The sequence below is a fragment of the Tauraco erythrolophus genome, chromosome 4 (assembly GCF_009769465.1).
Source record: "Tauraco erythrolophus isolate bTauEry1 chromosome 4, bTauEry1.pri, whole genome shotgun sequence".
Taxonomy (NCBI): Eukaryota; Metazoa; Chordata; class Aves; order Musophagiformes; family Musophagidae; genus Tauraco; species Tauraco erythrolophus.
The window spans coordinates 66,786,457-66,810,817 of record NC_141468.1 but is presented as its reverse complement, the minus strand read 5'-3'; the positions used below and the strand labels follow the sequence as shown (position 1 = coordinate 66,810,817).

General features: G+C 44.5%; 3 protein-coding genes across 6 annotated transcripts in view; 2 read left to right on the top strand and 1 right to left on the bottom strand.

Moving 5' to 3' along the window:
- The window catches only part of BRAF (B-Raf proto-oncogene, serine/threonine kinase), an 80,114-nt gene extending 78,849 nt beyond the window's left edge, over positions 1-1,265 (top strand). For all 3 annotated transcript variants that reach the window (XM_086611187.1, XM_086611186.1, XM_086611188.1), the window contains one exon: positions 1,167-1,265. In XM_086611187.1, coding sequence (XP_086467313.1) covers positions 1,167-1,189 — 23 coding nt within the window. In that variant the 3' untranslated portion in view covers positions 1,190-1,265. The remainder of the gene's footprint in view (positions 1-1,166) is intronic.
- Positions 1,266-9,878: 8,613 nt separating this feature from the next.
- On the bottom strand, positions 9,879-10,925 carry NDUFB2 (NADH:ubiquinone oxidoreductase subunit B2). The gene is made up of 4 exons (XM_086611190.1): positions 10,855-10,925; positions 10,621-10,765; positions 10,425-10,540; positions 9,879-9,980 (listed from the first exon to the last, which is right to left on the bottom strand). Exons 1-3 carry the CDS (start codon positions 10,923-10,925, stop codon positions 10,466-10,468), a joined length of 291 nt encoding a protein of 96 aa, XP_086467316.1. The 3' UTR covers positions 9,879-9,980; positions 10,425-10,465.
- A 1,029-nt stretch (positions 10,926-11,954) lies between these two features.
- LOC147528903 (uncharacterized) lies at positions 11,955-23,407 on the top strand. 2 transcript variants are annotated; one of them, XM_086610654.1, is made up of 10 exons: positions 11,955-12,023; positions 14,196-14,287; positions 14,470-14,647; positions 15,787-16,013; positions 16,592-17,171; positions 18,086-18,227; positions 19,448-19,692; positions 21,731-21,894; positions 22,611-22,860; positions 23,183-23,407. In XM_086610654.1, exons 1-10 carry the CDS (start codon positions 11,955-11,957, stop codon positions 23,405-23,407), a joined length of 2,172 nt encoding a protein of 723 aa, XP_086466780.1. The 2 variants fall into 2 exon arrangements, with proteins under 2 accessions (XP_086466780.1, XP_086466781.1); XM_086610655.1 differs by lacking the exon at positions 11,955-12,023 and having other exon boundaries at positions 14,205-14,287; positions 15,787-16,015; positions 16,603-17,171.
- Positions 23,408-24,361: the final 954 nt, after the last annotated feature.

Genomic DNA, 24,361 nt, shown 5'->3' with positions numbered 1-24,361 from the left:
GTTTCCAATATTCAGAATAAGAATTTTAAGAAAAAACAAAACCAACAAAACACTTCCTCTTGAAAGGATGGAAGGAGACCAAGATAGGGAGCAGTTGTTTGGATGTAATGGTATTCAAACACTTTTGTTGAATAGAACAAAAGGTCTCTTCTGTCTGCTTATTAGTTCTTCATTTTTAGGAGAGCTCTGAGGAGTCCTCTCAAGAAACTAACCTAAAATTCACGTAGAGCCCAACAACAGGAAGTTATATGTACATTTCTTTTTCTCTTGCTCCTGAGTCCTTTTGGTTAAGCAAAATTGGACAACCCTCTCTAAAAATCCCATAGAAGACAATTTCTTTGTGGGTAGCAGGGAAATTTTGTGCTAAAGTGGAAGATTAAGAGGATGAGTATCTTAGTTTCGGCTTCTGTTCAGTTCTCTGGAAAACTTCTTAAGACTCTGGGCAGTGATTTCACTCTGTGCCATAGTTTCATCATCTCCAAAAGGGGACAGCCAGTGTATCTGACAGCATGCCGACAGAATTTCAGGAGATTGGTGAAAGCACCGGATAGAATCATTGTCTGTTCAGTAATTCTGAAGAAAGCATGGAGTTACTTAATTTGTTGTGCTCCCTATTAGCGAGGCCTAATTTCTGGTCTGGGAGCGAGTAGACAATCTCACAGTCGGTCTCTAAATCAGATTCCAGCATTCTTTAAGACTGGTTTAATATTTAGGCACTTTACTGCATATAGTCTTCAAAGAGTAACAGGTGCGTCAAGTAGTTCTTTGTCATTAACCCACTTTCACAGCAGAACAGAAGTTAGTTTACAGTCTGCCACGTTTATTGCAATTGTTGCTTTTCAGGAGAATATACGCGCAGTAAGGAGTTTAAAGTGAAATTTAACTGACACATTTTATTTTCAAATGCATGATGAATTGGCTTTGCTTGAACTTTCAGACGTCTGTCTTGGGAAGAATGGGTACAGCTTGCTTTTCAAGAAATTCTTTTTCGGTAAAATACGCTGGGTCTGTATTCGATGTTCTCTCACTGTGTATTCTTTTGTGCTTTAATTTTAACAGTTTGCAATTTTTAACATCTTTTATGTTCAACTAGTCTGGAGAAAATCTCTGACCATCTAGTAACTGAATTCACCTGTTTAAACGAAGCTCTTGTCCTCCCTCTACAGGAGAATTTGCAGCGTTCAAGTAGCCACAGCACCATGGCAGCACCCACTCTGTTATTTAAGTCTTGTGTTCCTACAGTTTCCTAACATCAAAACTCTATTCTGCTCTGCAAAATCTAAAGTAATTTAGAAAAGATATCCATAAGCTTAAAAGTGGAGCAGAATGGAACTGCCAGTCCAACACAATGGGAAAAAGTCCTTTTTTTGGGAACCAGAATCCTCTGCTGCCAGTGTTTCTCCTTCAACACAAACCACCACGTGCATTCGGAGACCCGCAGTGGCTGCCTGTGCCGTTGGCATCATTCCCAGGAGAGAGGAGAGGGCGCTCGTGGTTTGACTGTGGTGCTCGGGCATGAGGGGATGGAACTGCTGCTGCAACTTAGGAGACTTGCTTTGGATGGTCTGCCGGTCGGCTTTCTCCCTCTAACAACGTACCATCAGAGGCTGAAAATCTGATGAGTGCTAATTTCAAAGAATCATCCTCCGTTCTGATCTTCCCCCCCCTCCCCCCCGGTGTACTCACTGATTTATGGACAATGCAGTATCCCCTTTTCACTGTATTACAATGTCAAACACCTAAATCTGTCTATATTATTGGGTTTTATGCCAGTCAAATTAAAAGTGTGGGGTGATGGGAGCTGGAGAAGATGTCACGCTAAAGGCGAAGAGTTAATCTGAAGGAAAAGGGGATGCTGCTGCACCTTTTTTCAGATTTACTTTATCACTTCTTCAAAAAACAAACAACAAGCACCAACCTTAACATTTTTCCTTTTCCAGTATTTTCTTGGTGTGTGCATAAACAACATCTTTTAGAAGGATTAGGTAGATCCTTCTTTTGTTGGTCCAGCAACAAACTGAAGTTTTAAAAAAAAAAAGTAGCAAGATTGTCCTCTTTTATTTTTTTCTTTTGTATCGTATGATACAATGTATTTATCGAAGATGCTACCCCAGCATCTGAAGTCTGTAGAATTCCTGATACAGACTGTGAATGGTGTATGTACCTACTTTAAAAGTTTTATTTTAAATGAGGGTGCAGGTTAATGCCAGGTACCTTACCAATATGTAATGTTTTCATAAATGGGGAAAAAAGTTCTCAGGTTGAATTGAATACAAATACAAAACCCCCTAGAATTAGACATTCCGAAATTAATGTTTTGGTACTTTCAAGAACTTTTTTTAAAGGATTTTTATCCTGTTAACTAAACGTCCTCTGATAAGTGTGTGTGTAAATGTGGAGCATCTTGTCCTAATGGCAAGTTGTTAGATGAAAACAAAACGGTACTTGCTGGATCCACGCTGACTACTTCTCCTCTCATTGCTTTCTTCCCTGTCATCTTTTCCCTTTCGTTTGTCTTTCCCTTTTGTACACTTTGCAAACTAGGATGAAGGTGGCGGTATCTCCATTAGAGTGCTTCGTTTTTCTGTCCTCCAATCCTGGTTTTCAAATGGTTGGTAACTTTTTGACAAGTTACCCAGTCAGGGAAAAAACAACTCATAAAGTTCTGCACATCGTTTACCTCTCGTAGAATATCTTGTGATGTGATCTGTTTGCAGAGTTCTCTGGTATGTGGTATTACATGTAAATTACTTGTACAGAGGCAAGTCAGACCATGTTAGAATGAAGTTCAAATTCAAACAGAAGTTTTCAGAATTTGATTTGTATCTGCCCTGTACCACTCCAGGTGAGGCAGGAGAAGCAACCCTCCTCTAGCTGGGAGGTTCTTTCTGGGGGTGGTGATGGGGTGTTAAACAAAAGCATGACAAATAATGAAGGAGTTAAATGTGTGTGAATGTAGTGTCCGTGCTAAACATGGGTGTATTGGGTGAGGACACTGTCCCTCCCTCCCTAGGAGAGAGTTGGACTGTTTCTGTCTGCAGAAGGTTGCTCCCAGGTGAAGGGAGAAACGCACATCGGTAGTGGAACGTCCTTTTAAAACTCTGGAGTTCTGCGGTGTTGCTGGTAGTCTGTTATGTTTGTCAGTAAATATTTACTGGGGTTATAGGGACCGGACTAATCTGAAGTGGGAATTATAACTGAAATACTGTGTATTCATATTAATTCCACAAACATTAGCAAGACAGCAATAGTGAATGACTTAACAGTCACTACAAGAATGAAGTGATTCATGTTGGTACATGAATAGAATTGATTCTGTGTACAGGATGCATTTTAAAAACAAAACAAAACAAAAGCACAAATTTTTTTCTTGTCTGCTGTGGGTCTTCAGATGCCGTAAGGTTTTTTTTCCTTATTGAGGTTGGCAGGAATTTAAATAGTAGCAATAGCCACTTCCCAGTGTGGAGAAGCTAATGAGTGAGCGGTGGTGCGCAGACGGGTGAAATCGGAGTGCTCCCTGGTGATCATCTGCGGCCAGCACCTAAGAGGTGGAAGGAGCCTGGGGTCACTGGGCTCGGCAGGCCGGTGGGAGCATTTACAGATACAGACTGCCAGGGGGTGAAGGAGTCGCTGCTCATTCTCCTTCCACACCGCGCATTGCTCCAGCCCCTAGGTGGGCTGTGGCCGAATTCGTACCTGTGGGGCGTACTGGAAATCAATGTTCTCTTGAAAGAAACTGTTACCGGAGCAAGTATGTACAGGTGGGTCAAAGGGCGTTTGTTTCACAGAGCTTGTTAAAAGCCCTTTAAAAGTTTCTTTCCACAAGGTCATGCTGGCAGAAGATTGTCTGCTGAAATACAACTGTTAGGAATTTCATTCTATCGTTGCTTAAAACGAACACATTTTTGTGAAGATTCATTACCCATTAGTCTAAAATATGCTTCTTGAGCCCTTAGGAAAAGCACAAGGAAAATTGCTATCCTTGTCCATGCAAAGCACTTTATAAGTAACACGTGATCTTTGTTTTTTGTTGTTGGTTTGTTTTTTTTTTAATTGGGGTTTGTTTGTAGTTTTGTTTTTCTGTTTTGTTTTCCCTGAGAAATGTGCAAGTTGTTTGGCTGCTGTTTAGAGAAGTCCTTTCAGGATGCCTTTCTACTGGTCTTCACGTTTGTTTGTTTCCCTCTGGATAGGTGTAGTAATGTGTATTTGTCTGTAAGAGGTCCCACATAATACTCATGCAAAACTTTAGAAGAAATTTGATTTGTAAATAATTGGGATTATTATTTTTTCATCTTTTCCTTCAAGAGTTTTTCTGGATGTCTCGCATGCCATCAGAACCAGTCTTAAAGGTGTCCTGTAGATGTTTAGTGAGTGGGGAAATAAAAGTAGACAAGAACTGAGTGCCCTATAAAGCCATGGGATGAAGGAAGTAAACGGAAACGACCGATACGTTCATGTCCGTTACACCAAATTTGTTAAGCTTCTCCGTGGTGTCCCAGCCACAAGCACATGCCATAGTATGGAAATGTTAGTACATATTTTACGTGCGTGTGTTGGGACAAGCATCCAGACAGTCATACTGCTTTTAGCTCTGCGGCATCCAGTATCTAATAACTATTTGCAAAACTACCAGTATCCAATCCGAGCTATTCATGCCTTTATTAACCCCACCTATACCTTTCCCTCTGCCTTTCCTTTTCCATACAGTTAGAACTGAGGCCTGTTATCTGTTACATCTTCCCTGTCAGTACGTGATTGTTTCCTGTGGTGTATTTGCTGGAACTGGAACGTTGTAGTGGAGCTTAAACCAAATGGTATGAGCACAGAGGCCTGGTTATTCTGAAAGTAATTTCTGCATGAATTAGGTCCTGCATGGCCCCAGATACAATTAGCCCAGTCATTTCTGTTTTGGTAAACTCATGCGGGCCATTAAATGAATCCACTTCTGCTTTTTATGCTTACATAAAATCATCTTTTCTTGTATTTGAATGCTCTAAGCAGTTGATGACAATGCAGAATGTTTGAGGCCAAATACTGCCATCTTATCATGGCCTCTCAACATCACTTGGATTAGTCTGTGCTCATTAGAGGCAAAATTTGGCCTTCATGACATAAAATGAATGAAATGCTGACTGTTGATAAATACCACATCTTTCCACAAATGCCCAAATAAAAAACACACTGAAGATCACTCATAAATAGGTTTGCTTCTGTGTTTGCCTGGTGATGTAAATGCATCCAGCATTTTACAGAAAATTTGGGGAAGCTAGATCCCCAGAAAACTCACAAATAAATACAAGTGGAAGTTTTGATAGCTGGAGGGGCTAAATTTCGGGAAGAAGCATGTAGACATTTCACACTTCTGCAGCCTATAGATTTCATTCCCTTCTTAACTGTGAGTGCGGCATGTGTAGCACAAATTATTCATAGTACTGTAGACAATGTGTCTTCTGTCTGTTGAAAAAAGTGTCACCATGTGACAGGCAAAGCTTCAAGGTACAGTCAAGTTCAGTTAAAAAGCAGTTGCATGAGTGGACTGTTAATGGCATCACTTAGAAGGTGCTGGGTGTTCTGGTTTTCTGTTACGCATTTTACACAGAACTTTATGAACTTTACGAAACGAGCTTTCTGTTTACTGCAGCCTTGTTAATACGCATTTGCACTTTGTTTTGGCATGCGTTTTAACTATCTTTCTTCATTGCTTCCTTACTTCTTACCTAGTAAATAAAACCATCGAAAGAGCAGCGCAGAGATAAGTTGTTAAAACTTTTTCTTTGCATTTAAGTTCAAGGATGGTAACACAGAAGCTACTGAGTCAGCACCATGACAGCAGTAAATAACCACGAAACTGTGGAAGGAGGAAACTGTTTAAAAACGGCAGAATACAGAGTACACCAAGAGTTGAATCCAAGTGAAAACTAGCATATATCTTTTCTGTAGAAAAGAGCTACCAGGACCCTCTGTTTACATAGGGATCCCCCAAACAGTCTTTGCGGTTTGCCAAATGATCATGTGCCTTCGCAACCTTAAAAAGTACAACAGAATGTAAACCAGGTGCTTTGTAACTAGAGCAGTGGCTTTGGTTTACTTCTGATGCAGTAGTTTTGTACATAGCTATTACTATAGGTAAGTAGTTTAGAGCTGGTAAACTTCTGTAAAGGAGCAAGGAGGGCAGAAAGCATTCCCCAAAATGCCTGTGATCATTTCAAAGCTAGGAATTGAAGGACACCCAATTCAGTTACGATAAACCTGCTGCTTGAAATCTGCTTTATTGAAAGTTAAACGAAGTTCATTTAATTAAAAAATAAATAAGCCTTCCTTCTCCTCCAAAGACACGAAGATCTTTTTACAGAAAGGTAATAGAAAGCTCTGAAGATGCCCAAAGTTATGCTGTCATAGCATCTTGGAATGAGACAGTAGGTGAAAAATGAGAGCTAGGTGACGAGAAATTGATGGCTAGTACTCATGTACACAAAGTCCACAGATACCAGACCATACAATTAATTCCCTGGCCCAGAAAGTGCAATTAATTTTGTTTTCTGGAATGTCAGCAGGTTTCCTTAGTTCTTCCTTGGGCCTCTTGCAGTTTCTCAAAAATGCAGGCTACTCTTTAATGAACACGTGCTGTTATTGCATGTTAACCGTGGGAGATGGTAGGTGTCTTGTCAGCTGAGGGACCACCAGTATGTTGGAATTTGATTTATTCAAATTTCAAACCGGTTACGTAGATTTCTGGCAGTACCTACACACCAGTGTCATATTTAACCTACTTGTCAATAAAGGACAACAGAATGGGTTTTGGTATTAGTGCTTTTTTCTGATATTTTCCTTTTCTTCTTTGGAGCAAGGCTTTGGGCATAATTGTAAATTATAAAGTTATGTCTAAATGCACAGTTGATACAAAATATCAGACCAATATTAATTTGGTTTTGTTCCTTTTGGAAAGAAAAGTGTAAAAATGTTTTATTAATATTCCAGAAACTATCTGGAATCCTTCTACCTACCCCAGATTCTGCACTAGGAGTACATGTGAGAAGATGGTGTTTTATGTTTTGGGTTTTTTTTAAACAAAATCACAAAGAAAATATTTCCCTGAGAGAAGGGAGCTGATGGGAGTGTTTAGAAACTTTAGGCATTTGCTTCATAGCATCACAGCAGCAGTGTGTTCAGCTCATCCAGCCTCCTTAAGAGCCAAGAGTGGCCTGTCCGGTCATTTTGTCGTGTTTATTGCGTTTGCAGCAGCTGTACTTTAGAATAAGCCTTGTGTGACATTTACTTCTGAGCGAGTAAAACACAAAAAATAACTATGTTTTCTTTTTTGTTTGGGTTTGGAAAATGGTTGGGTTTTGTTTTGATAAATGTCATTCTGTGTTGCATTTGTGTATTCACCCTAGTAGAAAAGAAAAATCTGTCTGTGTGTTTGGGAGTTCAGTAGAACATTAGGAGAAGAAATGAAGCCCACCATCTGGGCATGGATGTTGGGTTTAGGGGGCAAAATGGACCAAACTTGGGTGTTGGGTTATTTTGGGGTGGCGGGGAGTTCGGAGGGCATAATTTAAATTAACTCTGTCTAAAATAAAATGTTAAGTGCAATAAATGTGCTTTTTTATTCAAAGCTGTGAACCTTTTGGGGGGGAGGGGGGAACACAAAAAAAAAAAAAAAAAAAAATTGCACATCATTCCTTCATGAGCCTTGTGTCCTACCTGCCTCCCCTTCCTCCTCCCTCTCCACACTTCTCAACTGACAGAAACCTGACAGTGGCCAGCTTGCATGTGTTGGCAACCCAAATTAACCTTGCTTTTCTTCTGATCTCATTTGTTGGGATTGGGGTAAGTCTTGCCCCCTACTTCTGCCACCTTTGAAATCCCTTTGGGATCCAGCGCTGACCTGTGCCACCAGAACAGCGTCTACCGCTATTTGGGATGCTGGAGCAACTCCCGACTGCGAGTGCAATGCTCCTCCTGGCCCTTCATCCTCCAGCTGTGACTTCCCTCCCTGCCCCGTTTCAGTTCTAGTGACAGTCTCCCAGGGCTGGGCAGGTGATGTTTTTCTTAAAATTGCAAAAGTAATTGGTCATCAGCTGCCGAATTGGATCCCTTTTCCCCCTTGTCAGCACACACATGCAGGCTGGCCACTGTTGCCTTCTCTGACTCTGCCTTTTTTGAAGGAGCAGGTATAGGTGTCTGTCGTCTGTTGCGCGTTACTTGCACTGTCTCTTTCTTACTTGAGCGCAGGCTGCTTTTCCTAGATCAGGAAAGGCGCACCGGTCTCTCGGGGGGTTTCCACGAGAGGTGCAACGCATACGTTTCGTTCAGAAGTGATGGAAGGTGTAGCACTCAGTAGTTGGACCTTTTGGGGGAGTAAGAGAGGACTGGCTTGTTTAAAGTTTATAGATATACAGATCTATATCCTTTAAACTTGATTATTTTTATATATAGTCAAGACAATGGCATTACCTCAAAATTCAGAGGCTTGTTTATGAGAGAGGCAAAGTACCTAGTAAGGAGAGGAAAGGGAAATTTATATACAGATTTGATTTCTTTTTGTTTGTTTGTTCCTTAGTGCAATTAAATGTCTGTCTCACCAGTTTAAACTCTGTGCTAACACAACATTCCTTTCAGCTGTATTTTTTTTTTAACCACCAGAGGTTTGCGAGGGGCTTACGACTGCAAACTAGAAGGTCCAGTCTGGTTACTTAAAAAAAAACCAAACAATTGTGTTAGTAGATTTCCATAGCTGCTTTTTAAAATCTACAATGGAGTAATTGTTTTGAAACTTGTATTTATTTTTTAATTCATAACAAAACGTTTCAGTTTCCTGTTACATAGGTCATGGCAACTCCCCTTCTTTCCTTCTCGAGTTTCCCCTGTAATTGCCAATACAACTTATTTTTCTTGTTTGTTCCTTCCCCCTTTACTTTTGTTGTCCCTTCATTTGTACTTTGGAGTTTTTCTCATGTAAATTTGTACAATGGGAAATATTGTCCAGTTTGGTTAGAGAGCATGGAGACTTAAAACATATTAAAATTTGATAGCTAATTCAGATTGAAGAAAACTATTTCTGTGTAAAGTTATTTAAAGAACTCTGTATTATATAAAAGGCAAAAAGTTCTATGTACTTGATGTGAATATGAGAATACTGCTATAATAAAGATTGACTGCATGGAAAAGCCTGAAGGAGATTGTTTACCATGTAATTCACAACTCCTCCTCTCCGTGAAGTTCCAGAGGTGCAACTAAGATGGTTAAGGGGAGTGAAAAATTTACTTTGATGTTGTTGCTTTAGAATGTAACTCTGGAAAGAAAAAAAAGAGGGGAAAAAAAAAAAAACCACAAAAAAACCCCGAAAAAAACACCATGAGATGCCTGGAGAATAACCCACCTCCCTTCAACTTCCTTATGCTGGACCACTGTGCTTACCCCTAAGCCATTTTTACCTTTGCAGAGGGTTTTGCTTCACAAGGATTATTCTGGACTGTGATAATACCCAAAGGTGATTCTCCCTCTCCCTGGGGAAAGCTTGGCACCAGCTGGTTTGGGTTCTCTTCAGGGTAATGTCCCCTGCTTCTACAGCAACTGTTATTTGGTGACAAGATTTCAGCAAATCTTAAGTCAGCTTCTCTGCAGTTCTAACATCGACAAGTTGTATTTCCCCTCACCCTTTTAGTGGTTATTTGGCAGAGCTTCAATGAGGGGATCCTTACCTACTATGCATTCAGGGAAGTTTTAAATCACTCTCTGAACATGGATATATCCCCTTGTTTCTTGGGGGCAGCACATTATATATTCAGCAAACATTACAGAAGTTCATGCACACTCAAGTACCCCACCTCTGAAGCTGTAATGTTCATGCTCCAGAAATCCTACAGCACTTAAAAACAAAGTACAATTTAGCTTAGAGTTTGTTTACAGTTAACTTTTATTGAAATAAGGACTAAGGAGCCGGGGCTTTGCTTCCAGAGGCCTCTAGTTCCCGGGACCTGCAAGTAACAGAAGAGAATCCTGAGAACCTTTTCACACATCCTTTTCCCATCACCGACAGCAGGAGGAGGACCTCCTCGACAGTGCCCGTGCTGCCTTCTGCCAAGGCAAGCACCCAGGTGCCCGAGAAAGGAGCGTGCGGAGGCAATGACCAGCGCAAATACCTGCGTTCTGTACAACGGAGATGTGGCACGTTTACCTTTGGAAGCGCCGAAGTAATTGCTGAGCGCAGGGTACGTGTGGCAGTACCCAGAGCAGAGGGCCGGCGAGCGGAGCCCGGCAGGCTGCCCCGGCCCTGCACCGCGGCCGGCGGCGCTGAAGCACGGTCCGGGCTGGCGAGTGCGCCCATCGCTGCTCGAGGCAGAGCCCAGCCCAGCCGCAGCCCCCGGGGCCGCCGTGCCGGCGCCGCCGGGCCTGGGCGAGGAGGGGCGGCCGAGACGTACCGTGAGCTGCCGGCAGCGCTGGCACCCGCGCCTGGAGGCGCCTACTCCGCGTCGTCCGGAGGGATCCCGAGCTCCTCGTCCGTCCAGGCCGAAGGGTCCGGGTAGGGGAAGTGGCCCTGGGAGAGAGGCGCGGTCGGAGCCCGGCCAAGGCTCGGCCCCCGCTCTCCGCCCCCCACCGCCGCCGCGCCGGCCTCACCAGCACCATGTCCGGGCTGTGCCAGAAGTGCCACAAGATCCAGAACCACATGAAGCCGCTGAGGATCTCGCTCTTGATCACCTGCGCCCGCGTCAGCTCCGGGAACTGCCGGTACCGCGGCTGGATGTGCACTCCGCCGCCCGCGCTGCAACGAACGCACCGGCGCCGCCTCACTCCCGGCCCCAGGCCCCGCCGGCCCCCGGCCCGCCCCCGCCCCTCGCCCGCCTCACTCACCGCCGCAGCCCGGTCGCGCCGGTCCCGGCCCGCAACAGCCGCCCCGCCGAGCGGCCCAGCGACGCCAGCATGGTGCCAGCTCGGCCGCTCCCCCAATGTCACCCTTGCCACCGCCCAACAACAGCCGCGGCGATTGGCCCGCCCCGGCGCCTACCAACTTCGGCTGAGGAGGGGAGAAGGGGCCACGGGCTGGAGCGAGGGAAAGCCCCCCGCCCTAGGCGGCGGCGGCGTGGCGCGGCAGTGCAGCGCGGAGACATGTCCGCATCCCCACGCCGACCTCGCCCCTCGGGTGGGCCCGCTGTGGCTGCGAGGACACTCCTGTCCCCCCCACCTCCCCCGGCACTTGGGAGTGGCGGGACGGCACCAACGCACCGGCGGGGGGTTCCTGGCGAGTCCCAAAAGTTGGCCTCGCCCACGGAGGGCGCGGAGGGGAGAGCGGGCTGACGTCCCCAGCCAAACCGCTTATTTCGGAGCGAGCGGGAGGAAAAAGCGACGCCGGCGGCTCGCCTTTAAGGAAGGCGCTGAAGAAGTAACCCGCCTCTCTCTTCCCCCCGGGCAGCCCGGGTGGTCCAGCCCACAGCGTCCCGTTGCGAGGCAACGGGGGGCGGCGCGGGCACTCGGGCGGGCGGCGGGGGCGGGGCGGGGCGCTCTCCGTAGCCCGACTGCGCCGCGGGAACGCGGCGCGGAGCTGCGGGACGCTTAAGCTCAGACAGAGCCCGTAAAGAATTCCACACCAGTGCCACGTTAGCGAAGACCTGCACGTGTGAGTGGGCTTCTGTTCTTTTTTTTTTTCTTTTTTCCTTTCCCTCCCAGAGGTGTTAAAATGGCGCAGCTGCCTGGTCGGGTGTTCGCTCGGTAGCGTCGCCGAAGCAGCGGCCTGGATTCGATCCCTGCGGTTCGAGAAGGGCAGGAAGGCTGCGAGCGGCTTGGCTGCGGCGTGGGAGGACCCAGCCTGGCAGTCGGTGCACCCGTTCGCTGACACGCTCCCGGAGCAAGGGTCGGAGGAAGCCTGCCAACTTCTTACGGAGAACTAGTCGCGTCCGGTGCATGTTGTGTGCCTTCTGGGAGATTCGGATGATCATGAAAGCAAGCAAAAAGCCATGGAGAAAGTAGCGAGACAATCCGGGGGGTCTTCCCAAGCGATCAGACTCCCCTCTACTTCTGAAAAGGTACGCCACTGATACCAGTGCATACTGACCAGTTCCTCCTGAATCTGTACTGGGGGACATTTCACAAAGGAGAACTGTAGAGGAGTTTCTGTGACCTTCTGGAAGGGAAAACTTGTTTTGCCTGGCTGCTTGTGAACAAAGCAGTGTGTGGACAAGGATTTAAAATAGGTTTGTGGTCTCTGTGACAGGCTATATCTGACATCCCGAGCTGGCACATCCGCCCTTCTAATTGTACATTACTTGTACCTTAAATCCCTGCTTGCGAGGAAAGGGAGCACTTCACATAGCCCCTGAGCAAAAGGCATCATCGCCAACGTTTGGGGTCAAATTCAGGCATATCTTAGTCCAGCTCCATTTACTTTTGCAGGAAAAGACTTGCCCTGTAAAGTGATTTCATTGAACTTTACAGACCAGCGCTTGAAAAGAAGTGCCTCTGACAGGTGAAGGTGAAAATCCTGAAGGAAGGAAGAAATGTTTTGCTTCGATTTTACATTTTCTTTGCTAGGTGACCATGCACTTTGCCTACAACCAATGTATCCCGATTCACAGACTTCAATGTTGCTTTACTTTTAGGCGAGGGTGGTCAAATACTGTCTTTCAAATAAATAGCGATATCTTCTAAATCTGTTAACATCCCAAACAGCTGAAGTCCTCAGCTGAAACAGCATGGATTTTGCATGTCTACTCTGTGGACATCTTTGTAGTTAAGGGATTTTAAGTTCCCTGCTCTTCTGAGCCTTGTAACAACCCTAATGCATTTTCAGCAACAGTTTACAGGGAATAGCGGCAAACTGTTCAACCATTGCTTTTACATAATGCATGATTAATCCAACACAAGTTTCTCTTTTTTTTTGTAAAAGCTGAATGTGTTAGTATAAGGTTTATAGTTTTGCTGTTGACTTCACCTCCCAACTCCCCTGCATTTTGTCTTTCTCGCTCGTTGTAGTCCATGGCATACATTTCACGTTTTCCATCCTTACTCAGCCAAGATGGCTCCACTGCTGGCTTTGACCTGCAAAGACAACTTTGTCTTCCTAGGCTCAATCCCTGCCTTCTTCATTCTTCCTTAACTTCAGTTCAGGCTCCTCTCAGTGGCATCCAATGATAGGACAAGGGGAAATGGATATAAGCTGGAACATAGGAGGTTCTGCTTAAACATGAGGAAGAACTTCTTCCCAGTAAGGGTAACAGAACACTGGAACAGGCTGCCCAGAGAGGTTGTGGAGTCTTCTTCTCTGGAGATGTTCAAAACCCGCCTGGACGCGTTCTTGTGTGATCTGATCTAGGTGGTCCTGCTCCGGCAGGGGGATTGGACTAGATGATCCTTTGAGGTCCCTTCCAATCCCTAACATTCTGTGATTCTGTGATTCAACTCCTACTGTCAACCTTACAGCTCTTGCTTGCTTGGGAAGTTTGGATAGCTGTGTAAGAAGATGGGTGCAAGAGGAGGCACTGCACACGTGACCACTGGCTGCCCATAAGTTACTGTTTGAGAGCCAGGGGTAGATCGGGAGGAAGACAGCAAGGTTGATAGATCTACATTGCTCCCAGGGATGGGAGAGGCAGCTCCAGAACCCCTGCCCTGCCTCCATTCTTCTGCCTGTCTTCAAGCCGCCACCTTATCCTGAGAAACTGGTGTATTTTCCAGGTTTAAAGCTCTGTACTAAGGTGTAAGAATTGGTAAGAAAGGAAAACTGTCCTGATTTAAGAATCACATCCTTAGTGCTTCATTTGCAGTAGAATGAAATTACGATAGGATCTGAGACAGCCAGAACAGATATCTACTATAGCTTTGTGTATACTTGAAATGACATGTTGTCCTTTAAACAACATGTCTCATTGTGTTTGAGGAAACGGTCATACACCTGCTACATATCTAGCAGCTGAATAGAAAGCAGGTGAAACACAAGGCGATTTTTATTGTAAAGTTCTTTTTTTTTTTTTTTATTTCTTCTTTCCAAGCTTGATTTGTTAAAGTCAAAACCATTTGTGATGACCTTACAGATAAACAGCATAGCACCAAAAGATATAATGGAAGAATTAAAACAAAGAGAGAAGTAATATACTGGAGAGTAAATTTCACTTATTTATAAATAATACTCCTGTTTAAGAATTTAAGTGTTCAAAAATCACGCTGATCTTCTGCTTCCATCTCTTCCTTCCCCCCTCCAGGTAAGCTGCATGTCCATCTCACATGTCCAGTGTTGTCACACAGCCAATAAAGATCCCTGTGGCTCTCTGATCCCAAGGTGTCCAGTAACATCGTAAGTTCAAAATCTACAGATGGGTCACTGGAAATGCAGAGAAGAAAAAAGCTGAGAAACAAAGACAGTTATTGCAGTGGGGGGTGGGTGTCCCATGTGGATTTAGTTTGTTTCATTGCAGCAAGTTGCAGAAGTTCTGTCGCCAAGGTCTTCATTACTTCTTGTATTTTTGTTTTCTACAGCTTTCCTGTTTGTGCATGGAACCCAGATTCCATTTGTGCGCCCTTGAGATCCTCGGCAAAAAGGAATTTAATTGATTCATTCCCAGAGGCTTCCCGTTTCATGAGAGGGGCTCGTGTGTTGGCAAGGAGAGAAACTGATGGCTATTACTACGTGGGCCATGTTGCCCAAGAGGTGAAGGTAGCTGTTGATTGGAAATTATGCTTGTAAAAGGCTCTCCCTAGGATCTGTGTGTCTTTTTCCTGTTCTTCCCATGCCTTGCTAGTCCCATGGCCTTACTGTAGGGTGGCTCTCCCGTGACACACTTCTGTTCCCTCCTCACATCCTATTTTCATCTGTTTTCTGATGATGACTGGCTCTTTACTGTGAGGAGTCCTGGTAGCCTGGAAATCAATCCATTTAGTAGTTATAACGAGTTGTTATTCGGAGACAATCAAACAAAACAGGTCCCTTATCCCTATTGTCTACTTGTGCCCAGTTTAGCAGCAATTAGCTAAAAAGCATTAGCAATAGTAACCCAAAATGTCTTTCTCCAGAGACCACCAGGGGCCTCCTCCTTACTGAACTGAGAGCTTTCCTCTTTCTCTTCCTTCTGTGTTTCTGGGATTTGTGAGATGATTTTGGATGCCAGACAGAAAATCCTCCTCTAAAGACTTTCTTTAAAAATCTGGCGCACTTCTCAGTTCGCAGGTTAGTTAAACAAATAGTGCTGCTGGTATAGCTGAGGATGGCTGTAAGCTCCAGCGTGGGGTAGAATGGATGGAGACGGCTAACGGCATGAGTGACGTTAGCTGGAGCAGGGGCTGACAGCATTGTTTGTGTAAGTGCGCTCACAGATCTGCAGAGAAGGCTGAGATTTCCTTTATTCCTTTAATTTAAGCCTTCAGCAGTGAAGATCTGTTCTTCCCAGACTCCCATTTAGATTTATGACAGTTATGACGTTTTACAGGTTTGTTATCCTTTTGATTCCTGTGTAATGAACTGCGTCATACGCAGCAGTTTCTTTTGGCTACTCTTTTTCTGGTGGGAGGTTTTCCTGGTAAAGTTCTGCCTTAGCGTGCTAATTGTGCTCTTACTAAAATCTAAGTCCAGAATGAAAGGAAGAGAAAGGCTGTCAGCCCCTTAAGCCCCAGATTTTAATTACTTTTAAAGTCCAATATGGACACAGTACAGTGAAAAACTTGGTAGAAGAGGAAAGCTACGTTCCCAGATCATGTTCCGCTTCCTGGGATTTCTGCCACTTCCCTCTTAACGCTTATGTTTGGCCATTAATGGGACCCAGATGTCTGTCTTGCAAACCACATGTTTTACTCTCGTAGAGCTCCAGGGAACGCTTTTTAATCGGGTTTGACAAAATTCGCGCTCTGAAAGGCAAGGTACAGCGTCGCATGCAGGAAACGCCCCTCTACGACATTCTCCACTACGAAGATGCCAGGCAACAGCCTCTTGCTCCAGGAGACAGGGTCTTGGCACCATGGGAGGCTAAAGCTGAACGTTTTGGCCCAGGCACTGTGCTAAAGGTTATGGAGAACAAGGAGGCGTGTTTAGGTACGGGATATTGGCTGTCTTAATAGTGCTAGACTTGCCACAGTTGCTAGTCACTGTACAGAGGAGTCTCAGTCATGGAGAATTCACCACCTGCTGCTGGGGTTCTCTTCATCATCTCTGTTTTTTGTTGTTGTTGTTGGGACTAAGCAGCCTGTTCTTTTTCAGTGCCAGAATTAATCCAACTCCCAGAATTAGCCTTTGCTTTGTTCTGTGAGTGGAAACTTCCTGAAAAGTTTGGGGTCCGGGAGGGGGGCGTGGCGGCATCCTCCCAACACAAGGAGAAAAATGTTCCTGGCCTTCAAGAGTATTTACCTGATTATCTGTTAGTCTAGTTTCCAGCTTTTGCAGGGTAAAATCCTGGCTTGCTGTGACAAGTGAGAATTTGGTCATCTGCTGTCTCTTCATAGGAAGTTCAAAAAAGTTCAAATTTTCAACCTCTAAAGAAAAAATCATAGAAGCTGTTACAAGATTGTCTGAAACAAAAGCTGTTACTTTTATCTCCTGCTTTCTAAGAGATAAATCACACAGGTTGACATGCTTCTAATACATTCTTTGCGGTTTTGTTTTGTTTTTTAAAACATGCACAGCACACAACAGAAAGGGAGTGCTTGTGAATTTCTGGAACGGGCAGACTAAGGAGGTGTCTTCTGACCAAGCTCTGCGGATCCCTCTGCCCTTAAGCGAACGCATCATCCTAGAACTGCAGATGCCTTTAGCAGCCAGGCAGATGGTGGTAGACTCAAGCTTGGACTACCCATACATCGTGACACCAGGTTATAGAGCCTCAGGCCATTGCAGACAAGGTCCCTCAGACCTGGACTACTGGCCAAGGGGTCTGTATTCGACTCAGCCATGTGCCACGTGCCGCTGTAGGTGCACCTTGCTTTCCCATTGCTGCCTTGCAGCCTGGGAACCCACACAGCCTACAGGGTGCAAAGTGCAGCAGGAAGATGGCTTCATCGCAGGAACGAGATTGACCAAAGAAGAGCTCAGCAAGAAAACAGAAGAGCAACTATCTGAAGTGAGGATTTTGTCTTCAGAAAGTGTTTCCAGAGAGGAAGAGAAAAAGGAAGATAAGAGATTGAAGGCAGAAAACATTCCAAAAGATGTTCAGTCTTGTTTGGAAGAGAACAATGATGTTACAGAACCTAAGAAGGTAAAAAGTGCTTCAGTATGGCTCTTTCGTTAATGTCATGTGTTATTTGTATAATGTCTGCTTCGTTACCTCAAGTTTTTTGCTCTTGGTACCAAAAAATTACTAGAGGCTTTAGGCCTGGCCCTTATGTATGCCTGCTAAAGAACGGAGAGGCTTTGCTTTGCACTGTCTTCCTGATCCTCTGTCCTGGGAAAGAGCTAGAAGCCGTCATTGTCATTGGCTGGAGCGGACTTCCAGAACCTCTTCCATGGATGCAGAATGAGAGAAGTGTTGCATAGCCCAGTACCTCTACGTCCTGTCTCTGCATGAAAGAGGTGAAGGCAAGAAAAAGTGTTAGGCAGAAGACTTCACACCAGATAAGGATTACTGTAAGGATTGCTCCAAACCAGGGCAGTCCCTGGCATAATGCTACTAAAATATTTCTCTACTCATGGTAGAGGCATCAACTCTCCCAATCAAAGACCAAAAGAGACTTTTTTGATCCTTGGTAGCTGATTTGGTGCTTGTGAACAGGGCACTGGATGAGGCTCAGTAAGGAGGAGGTTAATGTGCACCAGCTGCTGCCAAGCTTTTCTCCATTGCCCTGCAAGGGTTAGAATCCTGATTTCTGGCATGTGCCAGAAACGTGACTGTCTTTCAGCCAGAGCTCCTCTGGCCTGATCTCTTTTGTACCAGTTTGGACCCTTCCAGGCCAGTTTTCAGGTCATTTGAAGTCATAGAGAAATCCACAAAGTGATCAGAAATTACTCTACTTAAGTGTTCTTTGTTTCTTTAGTAAAGAACTTCCCCAGAGTTTTTTTATTCTTTCTCAAACTTCAGTTGCAACTGAAGATCTTACACTGTAAGTTCACGAAACTAACCTCTTCTTTTCCTTATCAGGTCTGGATTATGATTGCATTTCTTGTTATTTCTAGAGTCCTCAGAGGGAGATGGCTCATGCTATGGTTGATACTGCTGTCAACACAGACAGCTGGTTATTGGAGACAGTCCACAAGGAAGAAGCAGACAGCGGACAGCAGAATGCTGGAGCGGAGGCTACTGTTAAACACGAACATGGTATTGAAATTGCAGCTGTTTTATCCAAACATAAGACTTGCCACACAAGATCAGTGCAGCAGGCCATCATGTCTAAGATCTGTTGCCGTAGTTCTTGATGTTTCAAAAGAAAATGCCATAATGCCATGCTGAATAGAGCCATCAAAATGTAGTATTGTTATATGTAGGTGTCAATAGTAGTATGACTTGAGAAGTTGTTCATCTTCTCAAGGTGAAAGTGTTTTAAGATAAAAGTTGGGGTTTTTTTGGCTTTTACAGCTACAGCAGTAGTGGCTTTTGGGTTTTCTTAGCCTTTATCATAATGCTCACTATAAATATTATTTATTATAAAATTTCCTTACTTTAAAAATTCATCTGTAACATTAACTGTGACTGTCTATAGCAAAAAGATTTCACCAGGACTGTTCTGCAGAACACTCCTCTTATTTGTGCTGAAAATGATTGCTTTATTATGTCATCGAGTAAACTTTTCTTCCCTTATCATCCAAAAGGGGCTAGATCATCAATTTGAATCAAATTATTGCTGTTCTCATTTAAGCTAGTTTTTTGAAGATCACAGGCATTTAAGTGAGGACTCCTGAAAGCCTAAAGCTTTCTCCAAGTATTATTGCTTTGCTCTGTGTCACTGCTGGTAGAGAGAGAATGAAAAGTCAAACCGAAGTGCACGTTTCCTCCCAACTGGTGTTTCAGCATCATTCCATGCAACAACTGCCACTCAGGTCCACACTGTCTTTAGCAGAAAGGTGCAAGCAAGCTCTGCCTGTGTTTTCAGTTACTCAAAAGCTGTGTTAGCACAGCGTTGTGCCCAAGCTAATTCCTCCTGTCTCTCAGCGGGATGTATAGCTCAGGCTTTACACTATCAAGAGATTTATCATTTTTGCTTGTCTCAGAGCATTGGCAGAAGCGGCTCATGTCTGTCTGTGAAATACCATGTAAACAACCCCTTAGCCTGAGTAGCTCCAAGTGCAGTCAGTGATCTTGTGTTACCAGGCAGAAGTCTTGCTTGACTGCAATGACAAGCTTGTTTTTTGAAAGCTGGGACCTGTTTTGTAGAGACTAAAAAATGTCCCACTCCCTCAGAGGAAAATGTTGGTACTAAGTTACAAAAGTCTTGCTTGAATATATTTTATATAAGAACACCTTTTTTTTAAAAAAAAAAAAGCTTTCTTTTTGTAAGGTGTCTATAACCTCTTATGTCCCTGCCTTAATTTATTTGAAAGGTCTTTTTGAGCCCAGAGTGGCAGAAGCTCCAATCCAGCATTCCCAAAGGAACTCTTCCCTGGGAACCAGTGCTTTGGTTCCTTTCAGGCGCCAAAGCTTCTTTGACCGAGTGAATCGATCACTAGAGAAGGACAGCCTGACCATCAAATCAGCTCTACGTGTACAGAGACCACGCAGTACCTCCAATGTGCAGGCTAGGAGATCCACAAATCTTCTAAATCTTCTAACAGACAAAAGCGTTACAGTAAGTATTTGGTCCAAACTAGATTGAGCTATTAGGATCAAGCGATTTGTTTATGTCATGTGAGAATATACTGATCTCTTTCTCAAAAGGTTTTTACTGCAACAAAAATTATGCCTGTGTAGAATAATGGCTATGTGTAAATAGAAACATAAGGTTTCCACTTAGGAATCAGTGTTGTACAGGAACAGGGCACTTCTGGTATTTTTACTCAGCACTTTCGATAAGAGTTTTTTATTTCAGATCTAATCTTTTCTAAATAAACCTCTCGGGCAGCTATACTATATAGCAAAAAAAAAAATATTCCTCTTTTACAGATACTGAAAGCAAAAAAGAGAAAGTCTAGGTAGTCAGCTGAATCCCACAGCAGAGAGTGCATATCAGGGCTGGGATGGAACTTCAAGTCTCTTAATCCTTAGGCCAGTCCTTTACCTGCTGGAAAAACACCATTTGTTCACCTCCCATTTATAAAACCCCTTTGATTCTCTCCCTCTGTATGTCATTAAACACAAACCACCCACAAGGTACAATTTTTGCAAAGCACAGCAATACACTGGAGAACAAAGGTGTTTACTGCCCCTAGGAAGCCACACAGATCAATGTGTTAAGAGGAATCGGTCAAAATTGCCACGAAGATGATCAGAGGTCTGGAGCACCTCTGCTATGAAGACAGGCTGAGAGAGTTGGGGCTATTCAGCCTGGAGAAGAGAAGGCTCCGGGGTGATCTTATAGCAGCTTTCCAGGACCTAAAGGGGGCCTACAGAAAAGCTGGAGAGGGACTTTTTACAAGGGCATGTAGTGATAGGACAAGGGGCAATGGATTTAAACTGAAAGAGGGCAGATTTAGGTTAGATATAAGAAAGAAATTCTTTACATTTAGGGTGGTGAGGTACTGGAACAGGTTGCCCAGAGAATTTGTGGATGCCCCATCCCTGGAGGTGTTCAAGGCCAGGCTGGCTGAGGCTTTGGGCAAGCTGGTGTAGTGGAGGATTTCCCTGCCCATGGCAGGGGGGTTGGAACTAGATAATCTTTAAGGTCCCTTCCAACCCTAACCATTCTATGATTCTATGAAAATGCTGCATGAGACTGGCAGGGACGTTATTTGAAGGTCCTGCAGTGTTTTCCAGCTTGTGGTATTAGAGATGTGCTCAGGAAAGAACTGGAAGGAGACGTTCTGTTTGCAGAGGAACAGGTAACAGCAGGAACATGGTCATTGCAGCTGGGAATAGGAAAAGGGACAGTGCATTTGAGAGAGGGAAATATTTTGTGCAAACTGTATTCGAGGCCCAAACAGATCTAGCAATGTAAACTGCAATGCATGTCTAAGTTTTGGTGATGTTTCTTTGCTCTTTCCCTCATACAAGGAACTTAAGGAGTACAAAAGAAATAAATATTTCACTATGGCTGTGAAAAGAAGCCTTGTAGGTGCTCTTTCATCTCTTTATGCAGCACAGTGCATTTTAGAATGCAAATTAGGAACGCTGCCCAGCACTGAAACGCAGCTAATACTGAAGAAAACACAAAGACTGCTTGACTATGAGTAGAAATCTCAGACAACAGGGAGCGAAGAGTTAGGACACCTGCACAGAACTCCAGGAAGATTTTGTGTTTGGCCAGAGGGAGGCAGATATTTCTCTTTCTAATAAAATCTAATAAGGAATCTGTAATATGGTATGTGGTCAGAACCTGTATTTTCCATCCAATCCAGAAGCTGATACAAATACAAGACAGTTTTAAGCACTGCCTCAACACCAGAACAACCGGAACAGCACAGCCTGCTGACCTATGAAGAACTCTTAAAACTGGATTTCCAGGCACCCCTTTGTTGGCTAAGCCTAATTGTTTGTACAGGTTTTAGCATCATAATCAGTGTTTTCATAGATGGCAAGTGACACTGCAGTATTCATGAGCCAGTGTGGCTTCCAGAGCTCAGGAGTGACATTAGAAGACTAAGCTGTTCTGGTTTTGTAGGTTTACAGTTTGGATTAGAAAAATATACTGATGAGATGATTAAGGGTTCGGCTTGGATTTTTTCTCTTAGAAATCAATCCTTAATGGTGCATCTCAGGAGAGAGGGAAAGAGCCGGACTTCAACAGAGCCAAGATTGAGCACAAAAGGTGGCAAGAGGAACAGAGGCAGCTGAAGAGGGAGCAGCAGCAAAAGGCAGATGGCATCCGACACCAGCTGCGCATGGACAACCAGAGGTGATACCTAGGAGCTAACTGTTTTTTGTAGTAAATGTCAGAGGTTGGTAGTGTCTACTCCCTGGTGCTCTCATTCAGACTCTGAACATTGTGCCTTAAGCTAGTGTCTGCTAGTGTCTGCAGAGTGGTCATGGTGATTTACTAACAGGAATAAAATTGATGTTTGAGGTACGGGCAAGTGGGTACACATGGACCCAGAGCCTTTAGCATTACCTCCAAGGGCAAATTCCCTTCAATCTCATCCTCAGACCCAAAGTCCTTTTGCCTCCCAGATCCCTGTTCCCTGCCCCTGGCCCCCCAGTCCACTTAAGCTTAGCAGGTTCTCACCCCCATGACCCACCTCCTTCCATCTCTTCTGTTGTCACTATGGCTCCACCACCAATACGCATAGCCACCCAGTTGTCCCAATTAGTCCTACAGCCTTGTCCGCACAATCCATTTCCTTGGTTCCTGGTCCTCAGGGCCAAGAACACACGGCTGCACCAGGTTATGTAGTCAGGTGAACAGATGACTGCAGTTAGCTGACATCAGGCACCAGCCCGTTTTGGGGTTTTGCCACCTCTGTTTAGGACACAGGTTTAACCCTCATAACCTAACACAGAGTCCTGGAATATTAACTGAGCACGGATTGCCAGAATATCTGCTTTGTGTCTTACGCACTGTCTTTTATTGCTCTTTCTTTCTGAGAAATTTGAGAAATTTTGTTTTGGAAACAGGCAGCAATTGCGTCAGAGAACATTGCAAGGGCTGGAGAAACAGCTGGAGCACAAAGACAGAGCTTTGCAGCACATGGCACTGCTCCAGTCTGCTGGGGCAGAGAGGAGCAGGAAGGAATCCTTCTTGTCAGAGGAGGAGAAGAGGAAGGCAAATCAGAGGCTGCAGTTCTTAAAGACACAGCATTTGCAGAGAGAGAAGTTGCAGGCAGAAGGCAAGGAAAGGAGCTTTGAACAAGAGAAAGAAAGGCTGGTAAGGGCAATTTCAGAAATGCTTTTCCTGTACTACCGTGTTTCCAGCAGTGGCACCATCCAGAATATTTGTCACCTGTTTTATATCCAATATAATTATATGGTTTAGAGAGAAACAAATAAAGGGTAAGATTTTTTGACACATGTGTAAAGATGAAAGATGGGAAGTAAAATTCTCCATCTCTGTGGTAAAGAAGTTTTTCTGCATGCAAGGAATTCATTTCCAGAGATGATACCCATTTCTGACTTCTGCTAATAATTGTGGATGAAATTCAGCATGAAAGCTGGCTGTGCAATTGTAGATGTCTTTTATTTTTATGTAGGATTTTCTCAGGTGCAGAATGCAGTCACGGCAGGAAATGCTGGAACAAGAATCACGGGAGCAGGACAGGCAACAAAAACAGCACCAGGCTGCCAAAGGGAGAGTGTTCCAGAGCAGAGACCGTTTACGCCAGAAAATGGAAAAAGATGGCCAAAAACTCTGTGACCTCCAGCAGTACCTCAGGGAACAGAATCTTTTGATGCTCCGGGCATCGCTGCTAGCGTAAGGAAGCTGCAGGGTGGGCAAGCAGGCGCTTGCGCAGTTCACAGACCTGCTCTGTATCTTCTAGGTGTGAGTCAGTGTGCTGGAGCTTGGGTGCTTGAGTGCAGTTCCATTACAAGTGGAATTACAATTCCTGGAGAAGTCTTTAATCTTTTCATTGCAGCCAGAGTGCATTTTCACTGCTCCATCCCTTTAAATGCCTTCCTTTTCGGAGTTAACTGCTCTAGTCCACCTCTGTCAAACTGTTCTTCCATCTTGAGCATGTGCAGTGACCCTGCTGACAGACTCAACTCTGCAGCCAAGAGCTATCTCGGTATTTAATATGAAACAGAGCCATAGTGCTGCGTTTCTCCCCCAAAGGCATCTGAAGGGGGGCAGCTCTTTCCATAGGACTCCAAGGAGTCAGTGCCTGTAGTGCCGAGTGTTGTGGTCTGAGGCTGGTGAAGTGTCATGGGGTAATCCAGAGTGGAGCAACAGAGGACCTGGGAGTTACAAAAGTGATTCAAAGGGCACAGGACCTAGAGCCTGGCAGAGGGGCATCAGTTTGTAACTGCTTTCAAGATGCAAATGACAGAGAAAGAAATTAATTAAGTGAGGGCATGGGCCATACACTAGAGTCAGAGGTGAAGAACAAGAACAAAGGGCAGGAGAAATGCCCTGGCAATGAGTCCCTCAAAAGAAGTGGTGGAAACACAGACACAGATTATGTCCTGCTAATACCAGCCTGCAGGGAAATTAAATACAGGCCTGAAAAGGCTTTTGCTGCTGAATGCTGGGAACTTTCTGCCCTATCATGTTTCTTCCAGACCAGTTCCAGAAAAGCATATTTCTTTAAGGTCAAGGACCACATAAAATGGGAAGCACACCTACATGATGCTGTCATATGACTTACCTTGCTATGTTAACGTTACATGAAACACGGGGAAGGAGAGCTGGACATCAGCTGGATGTTAAAAAA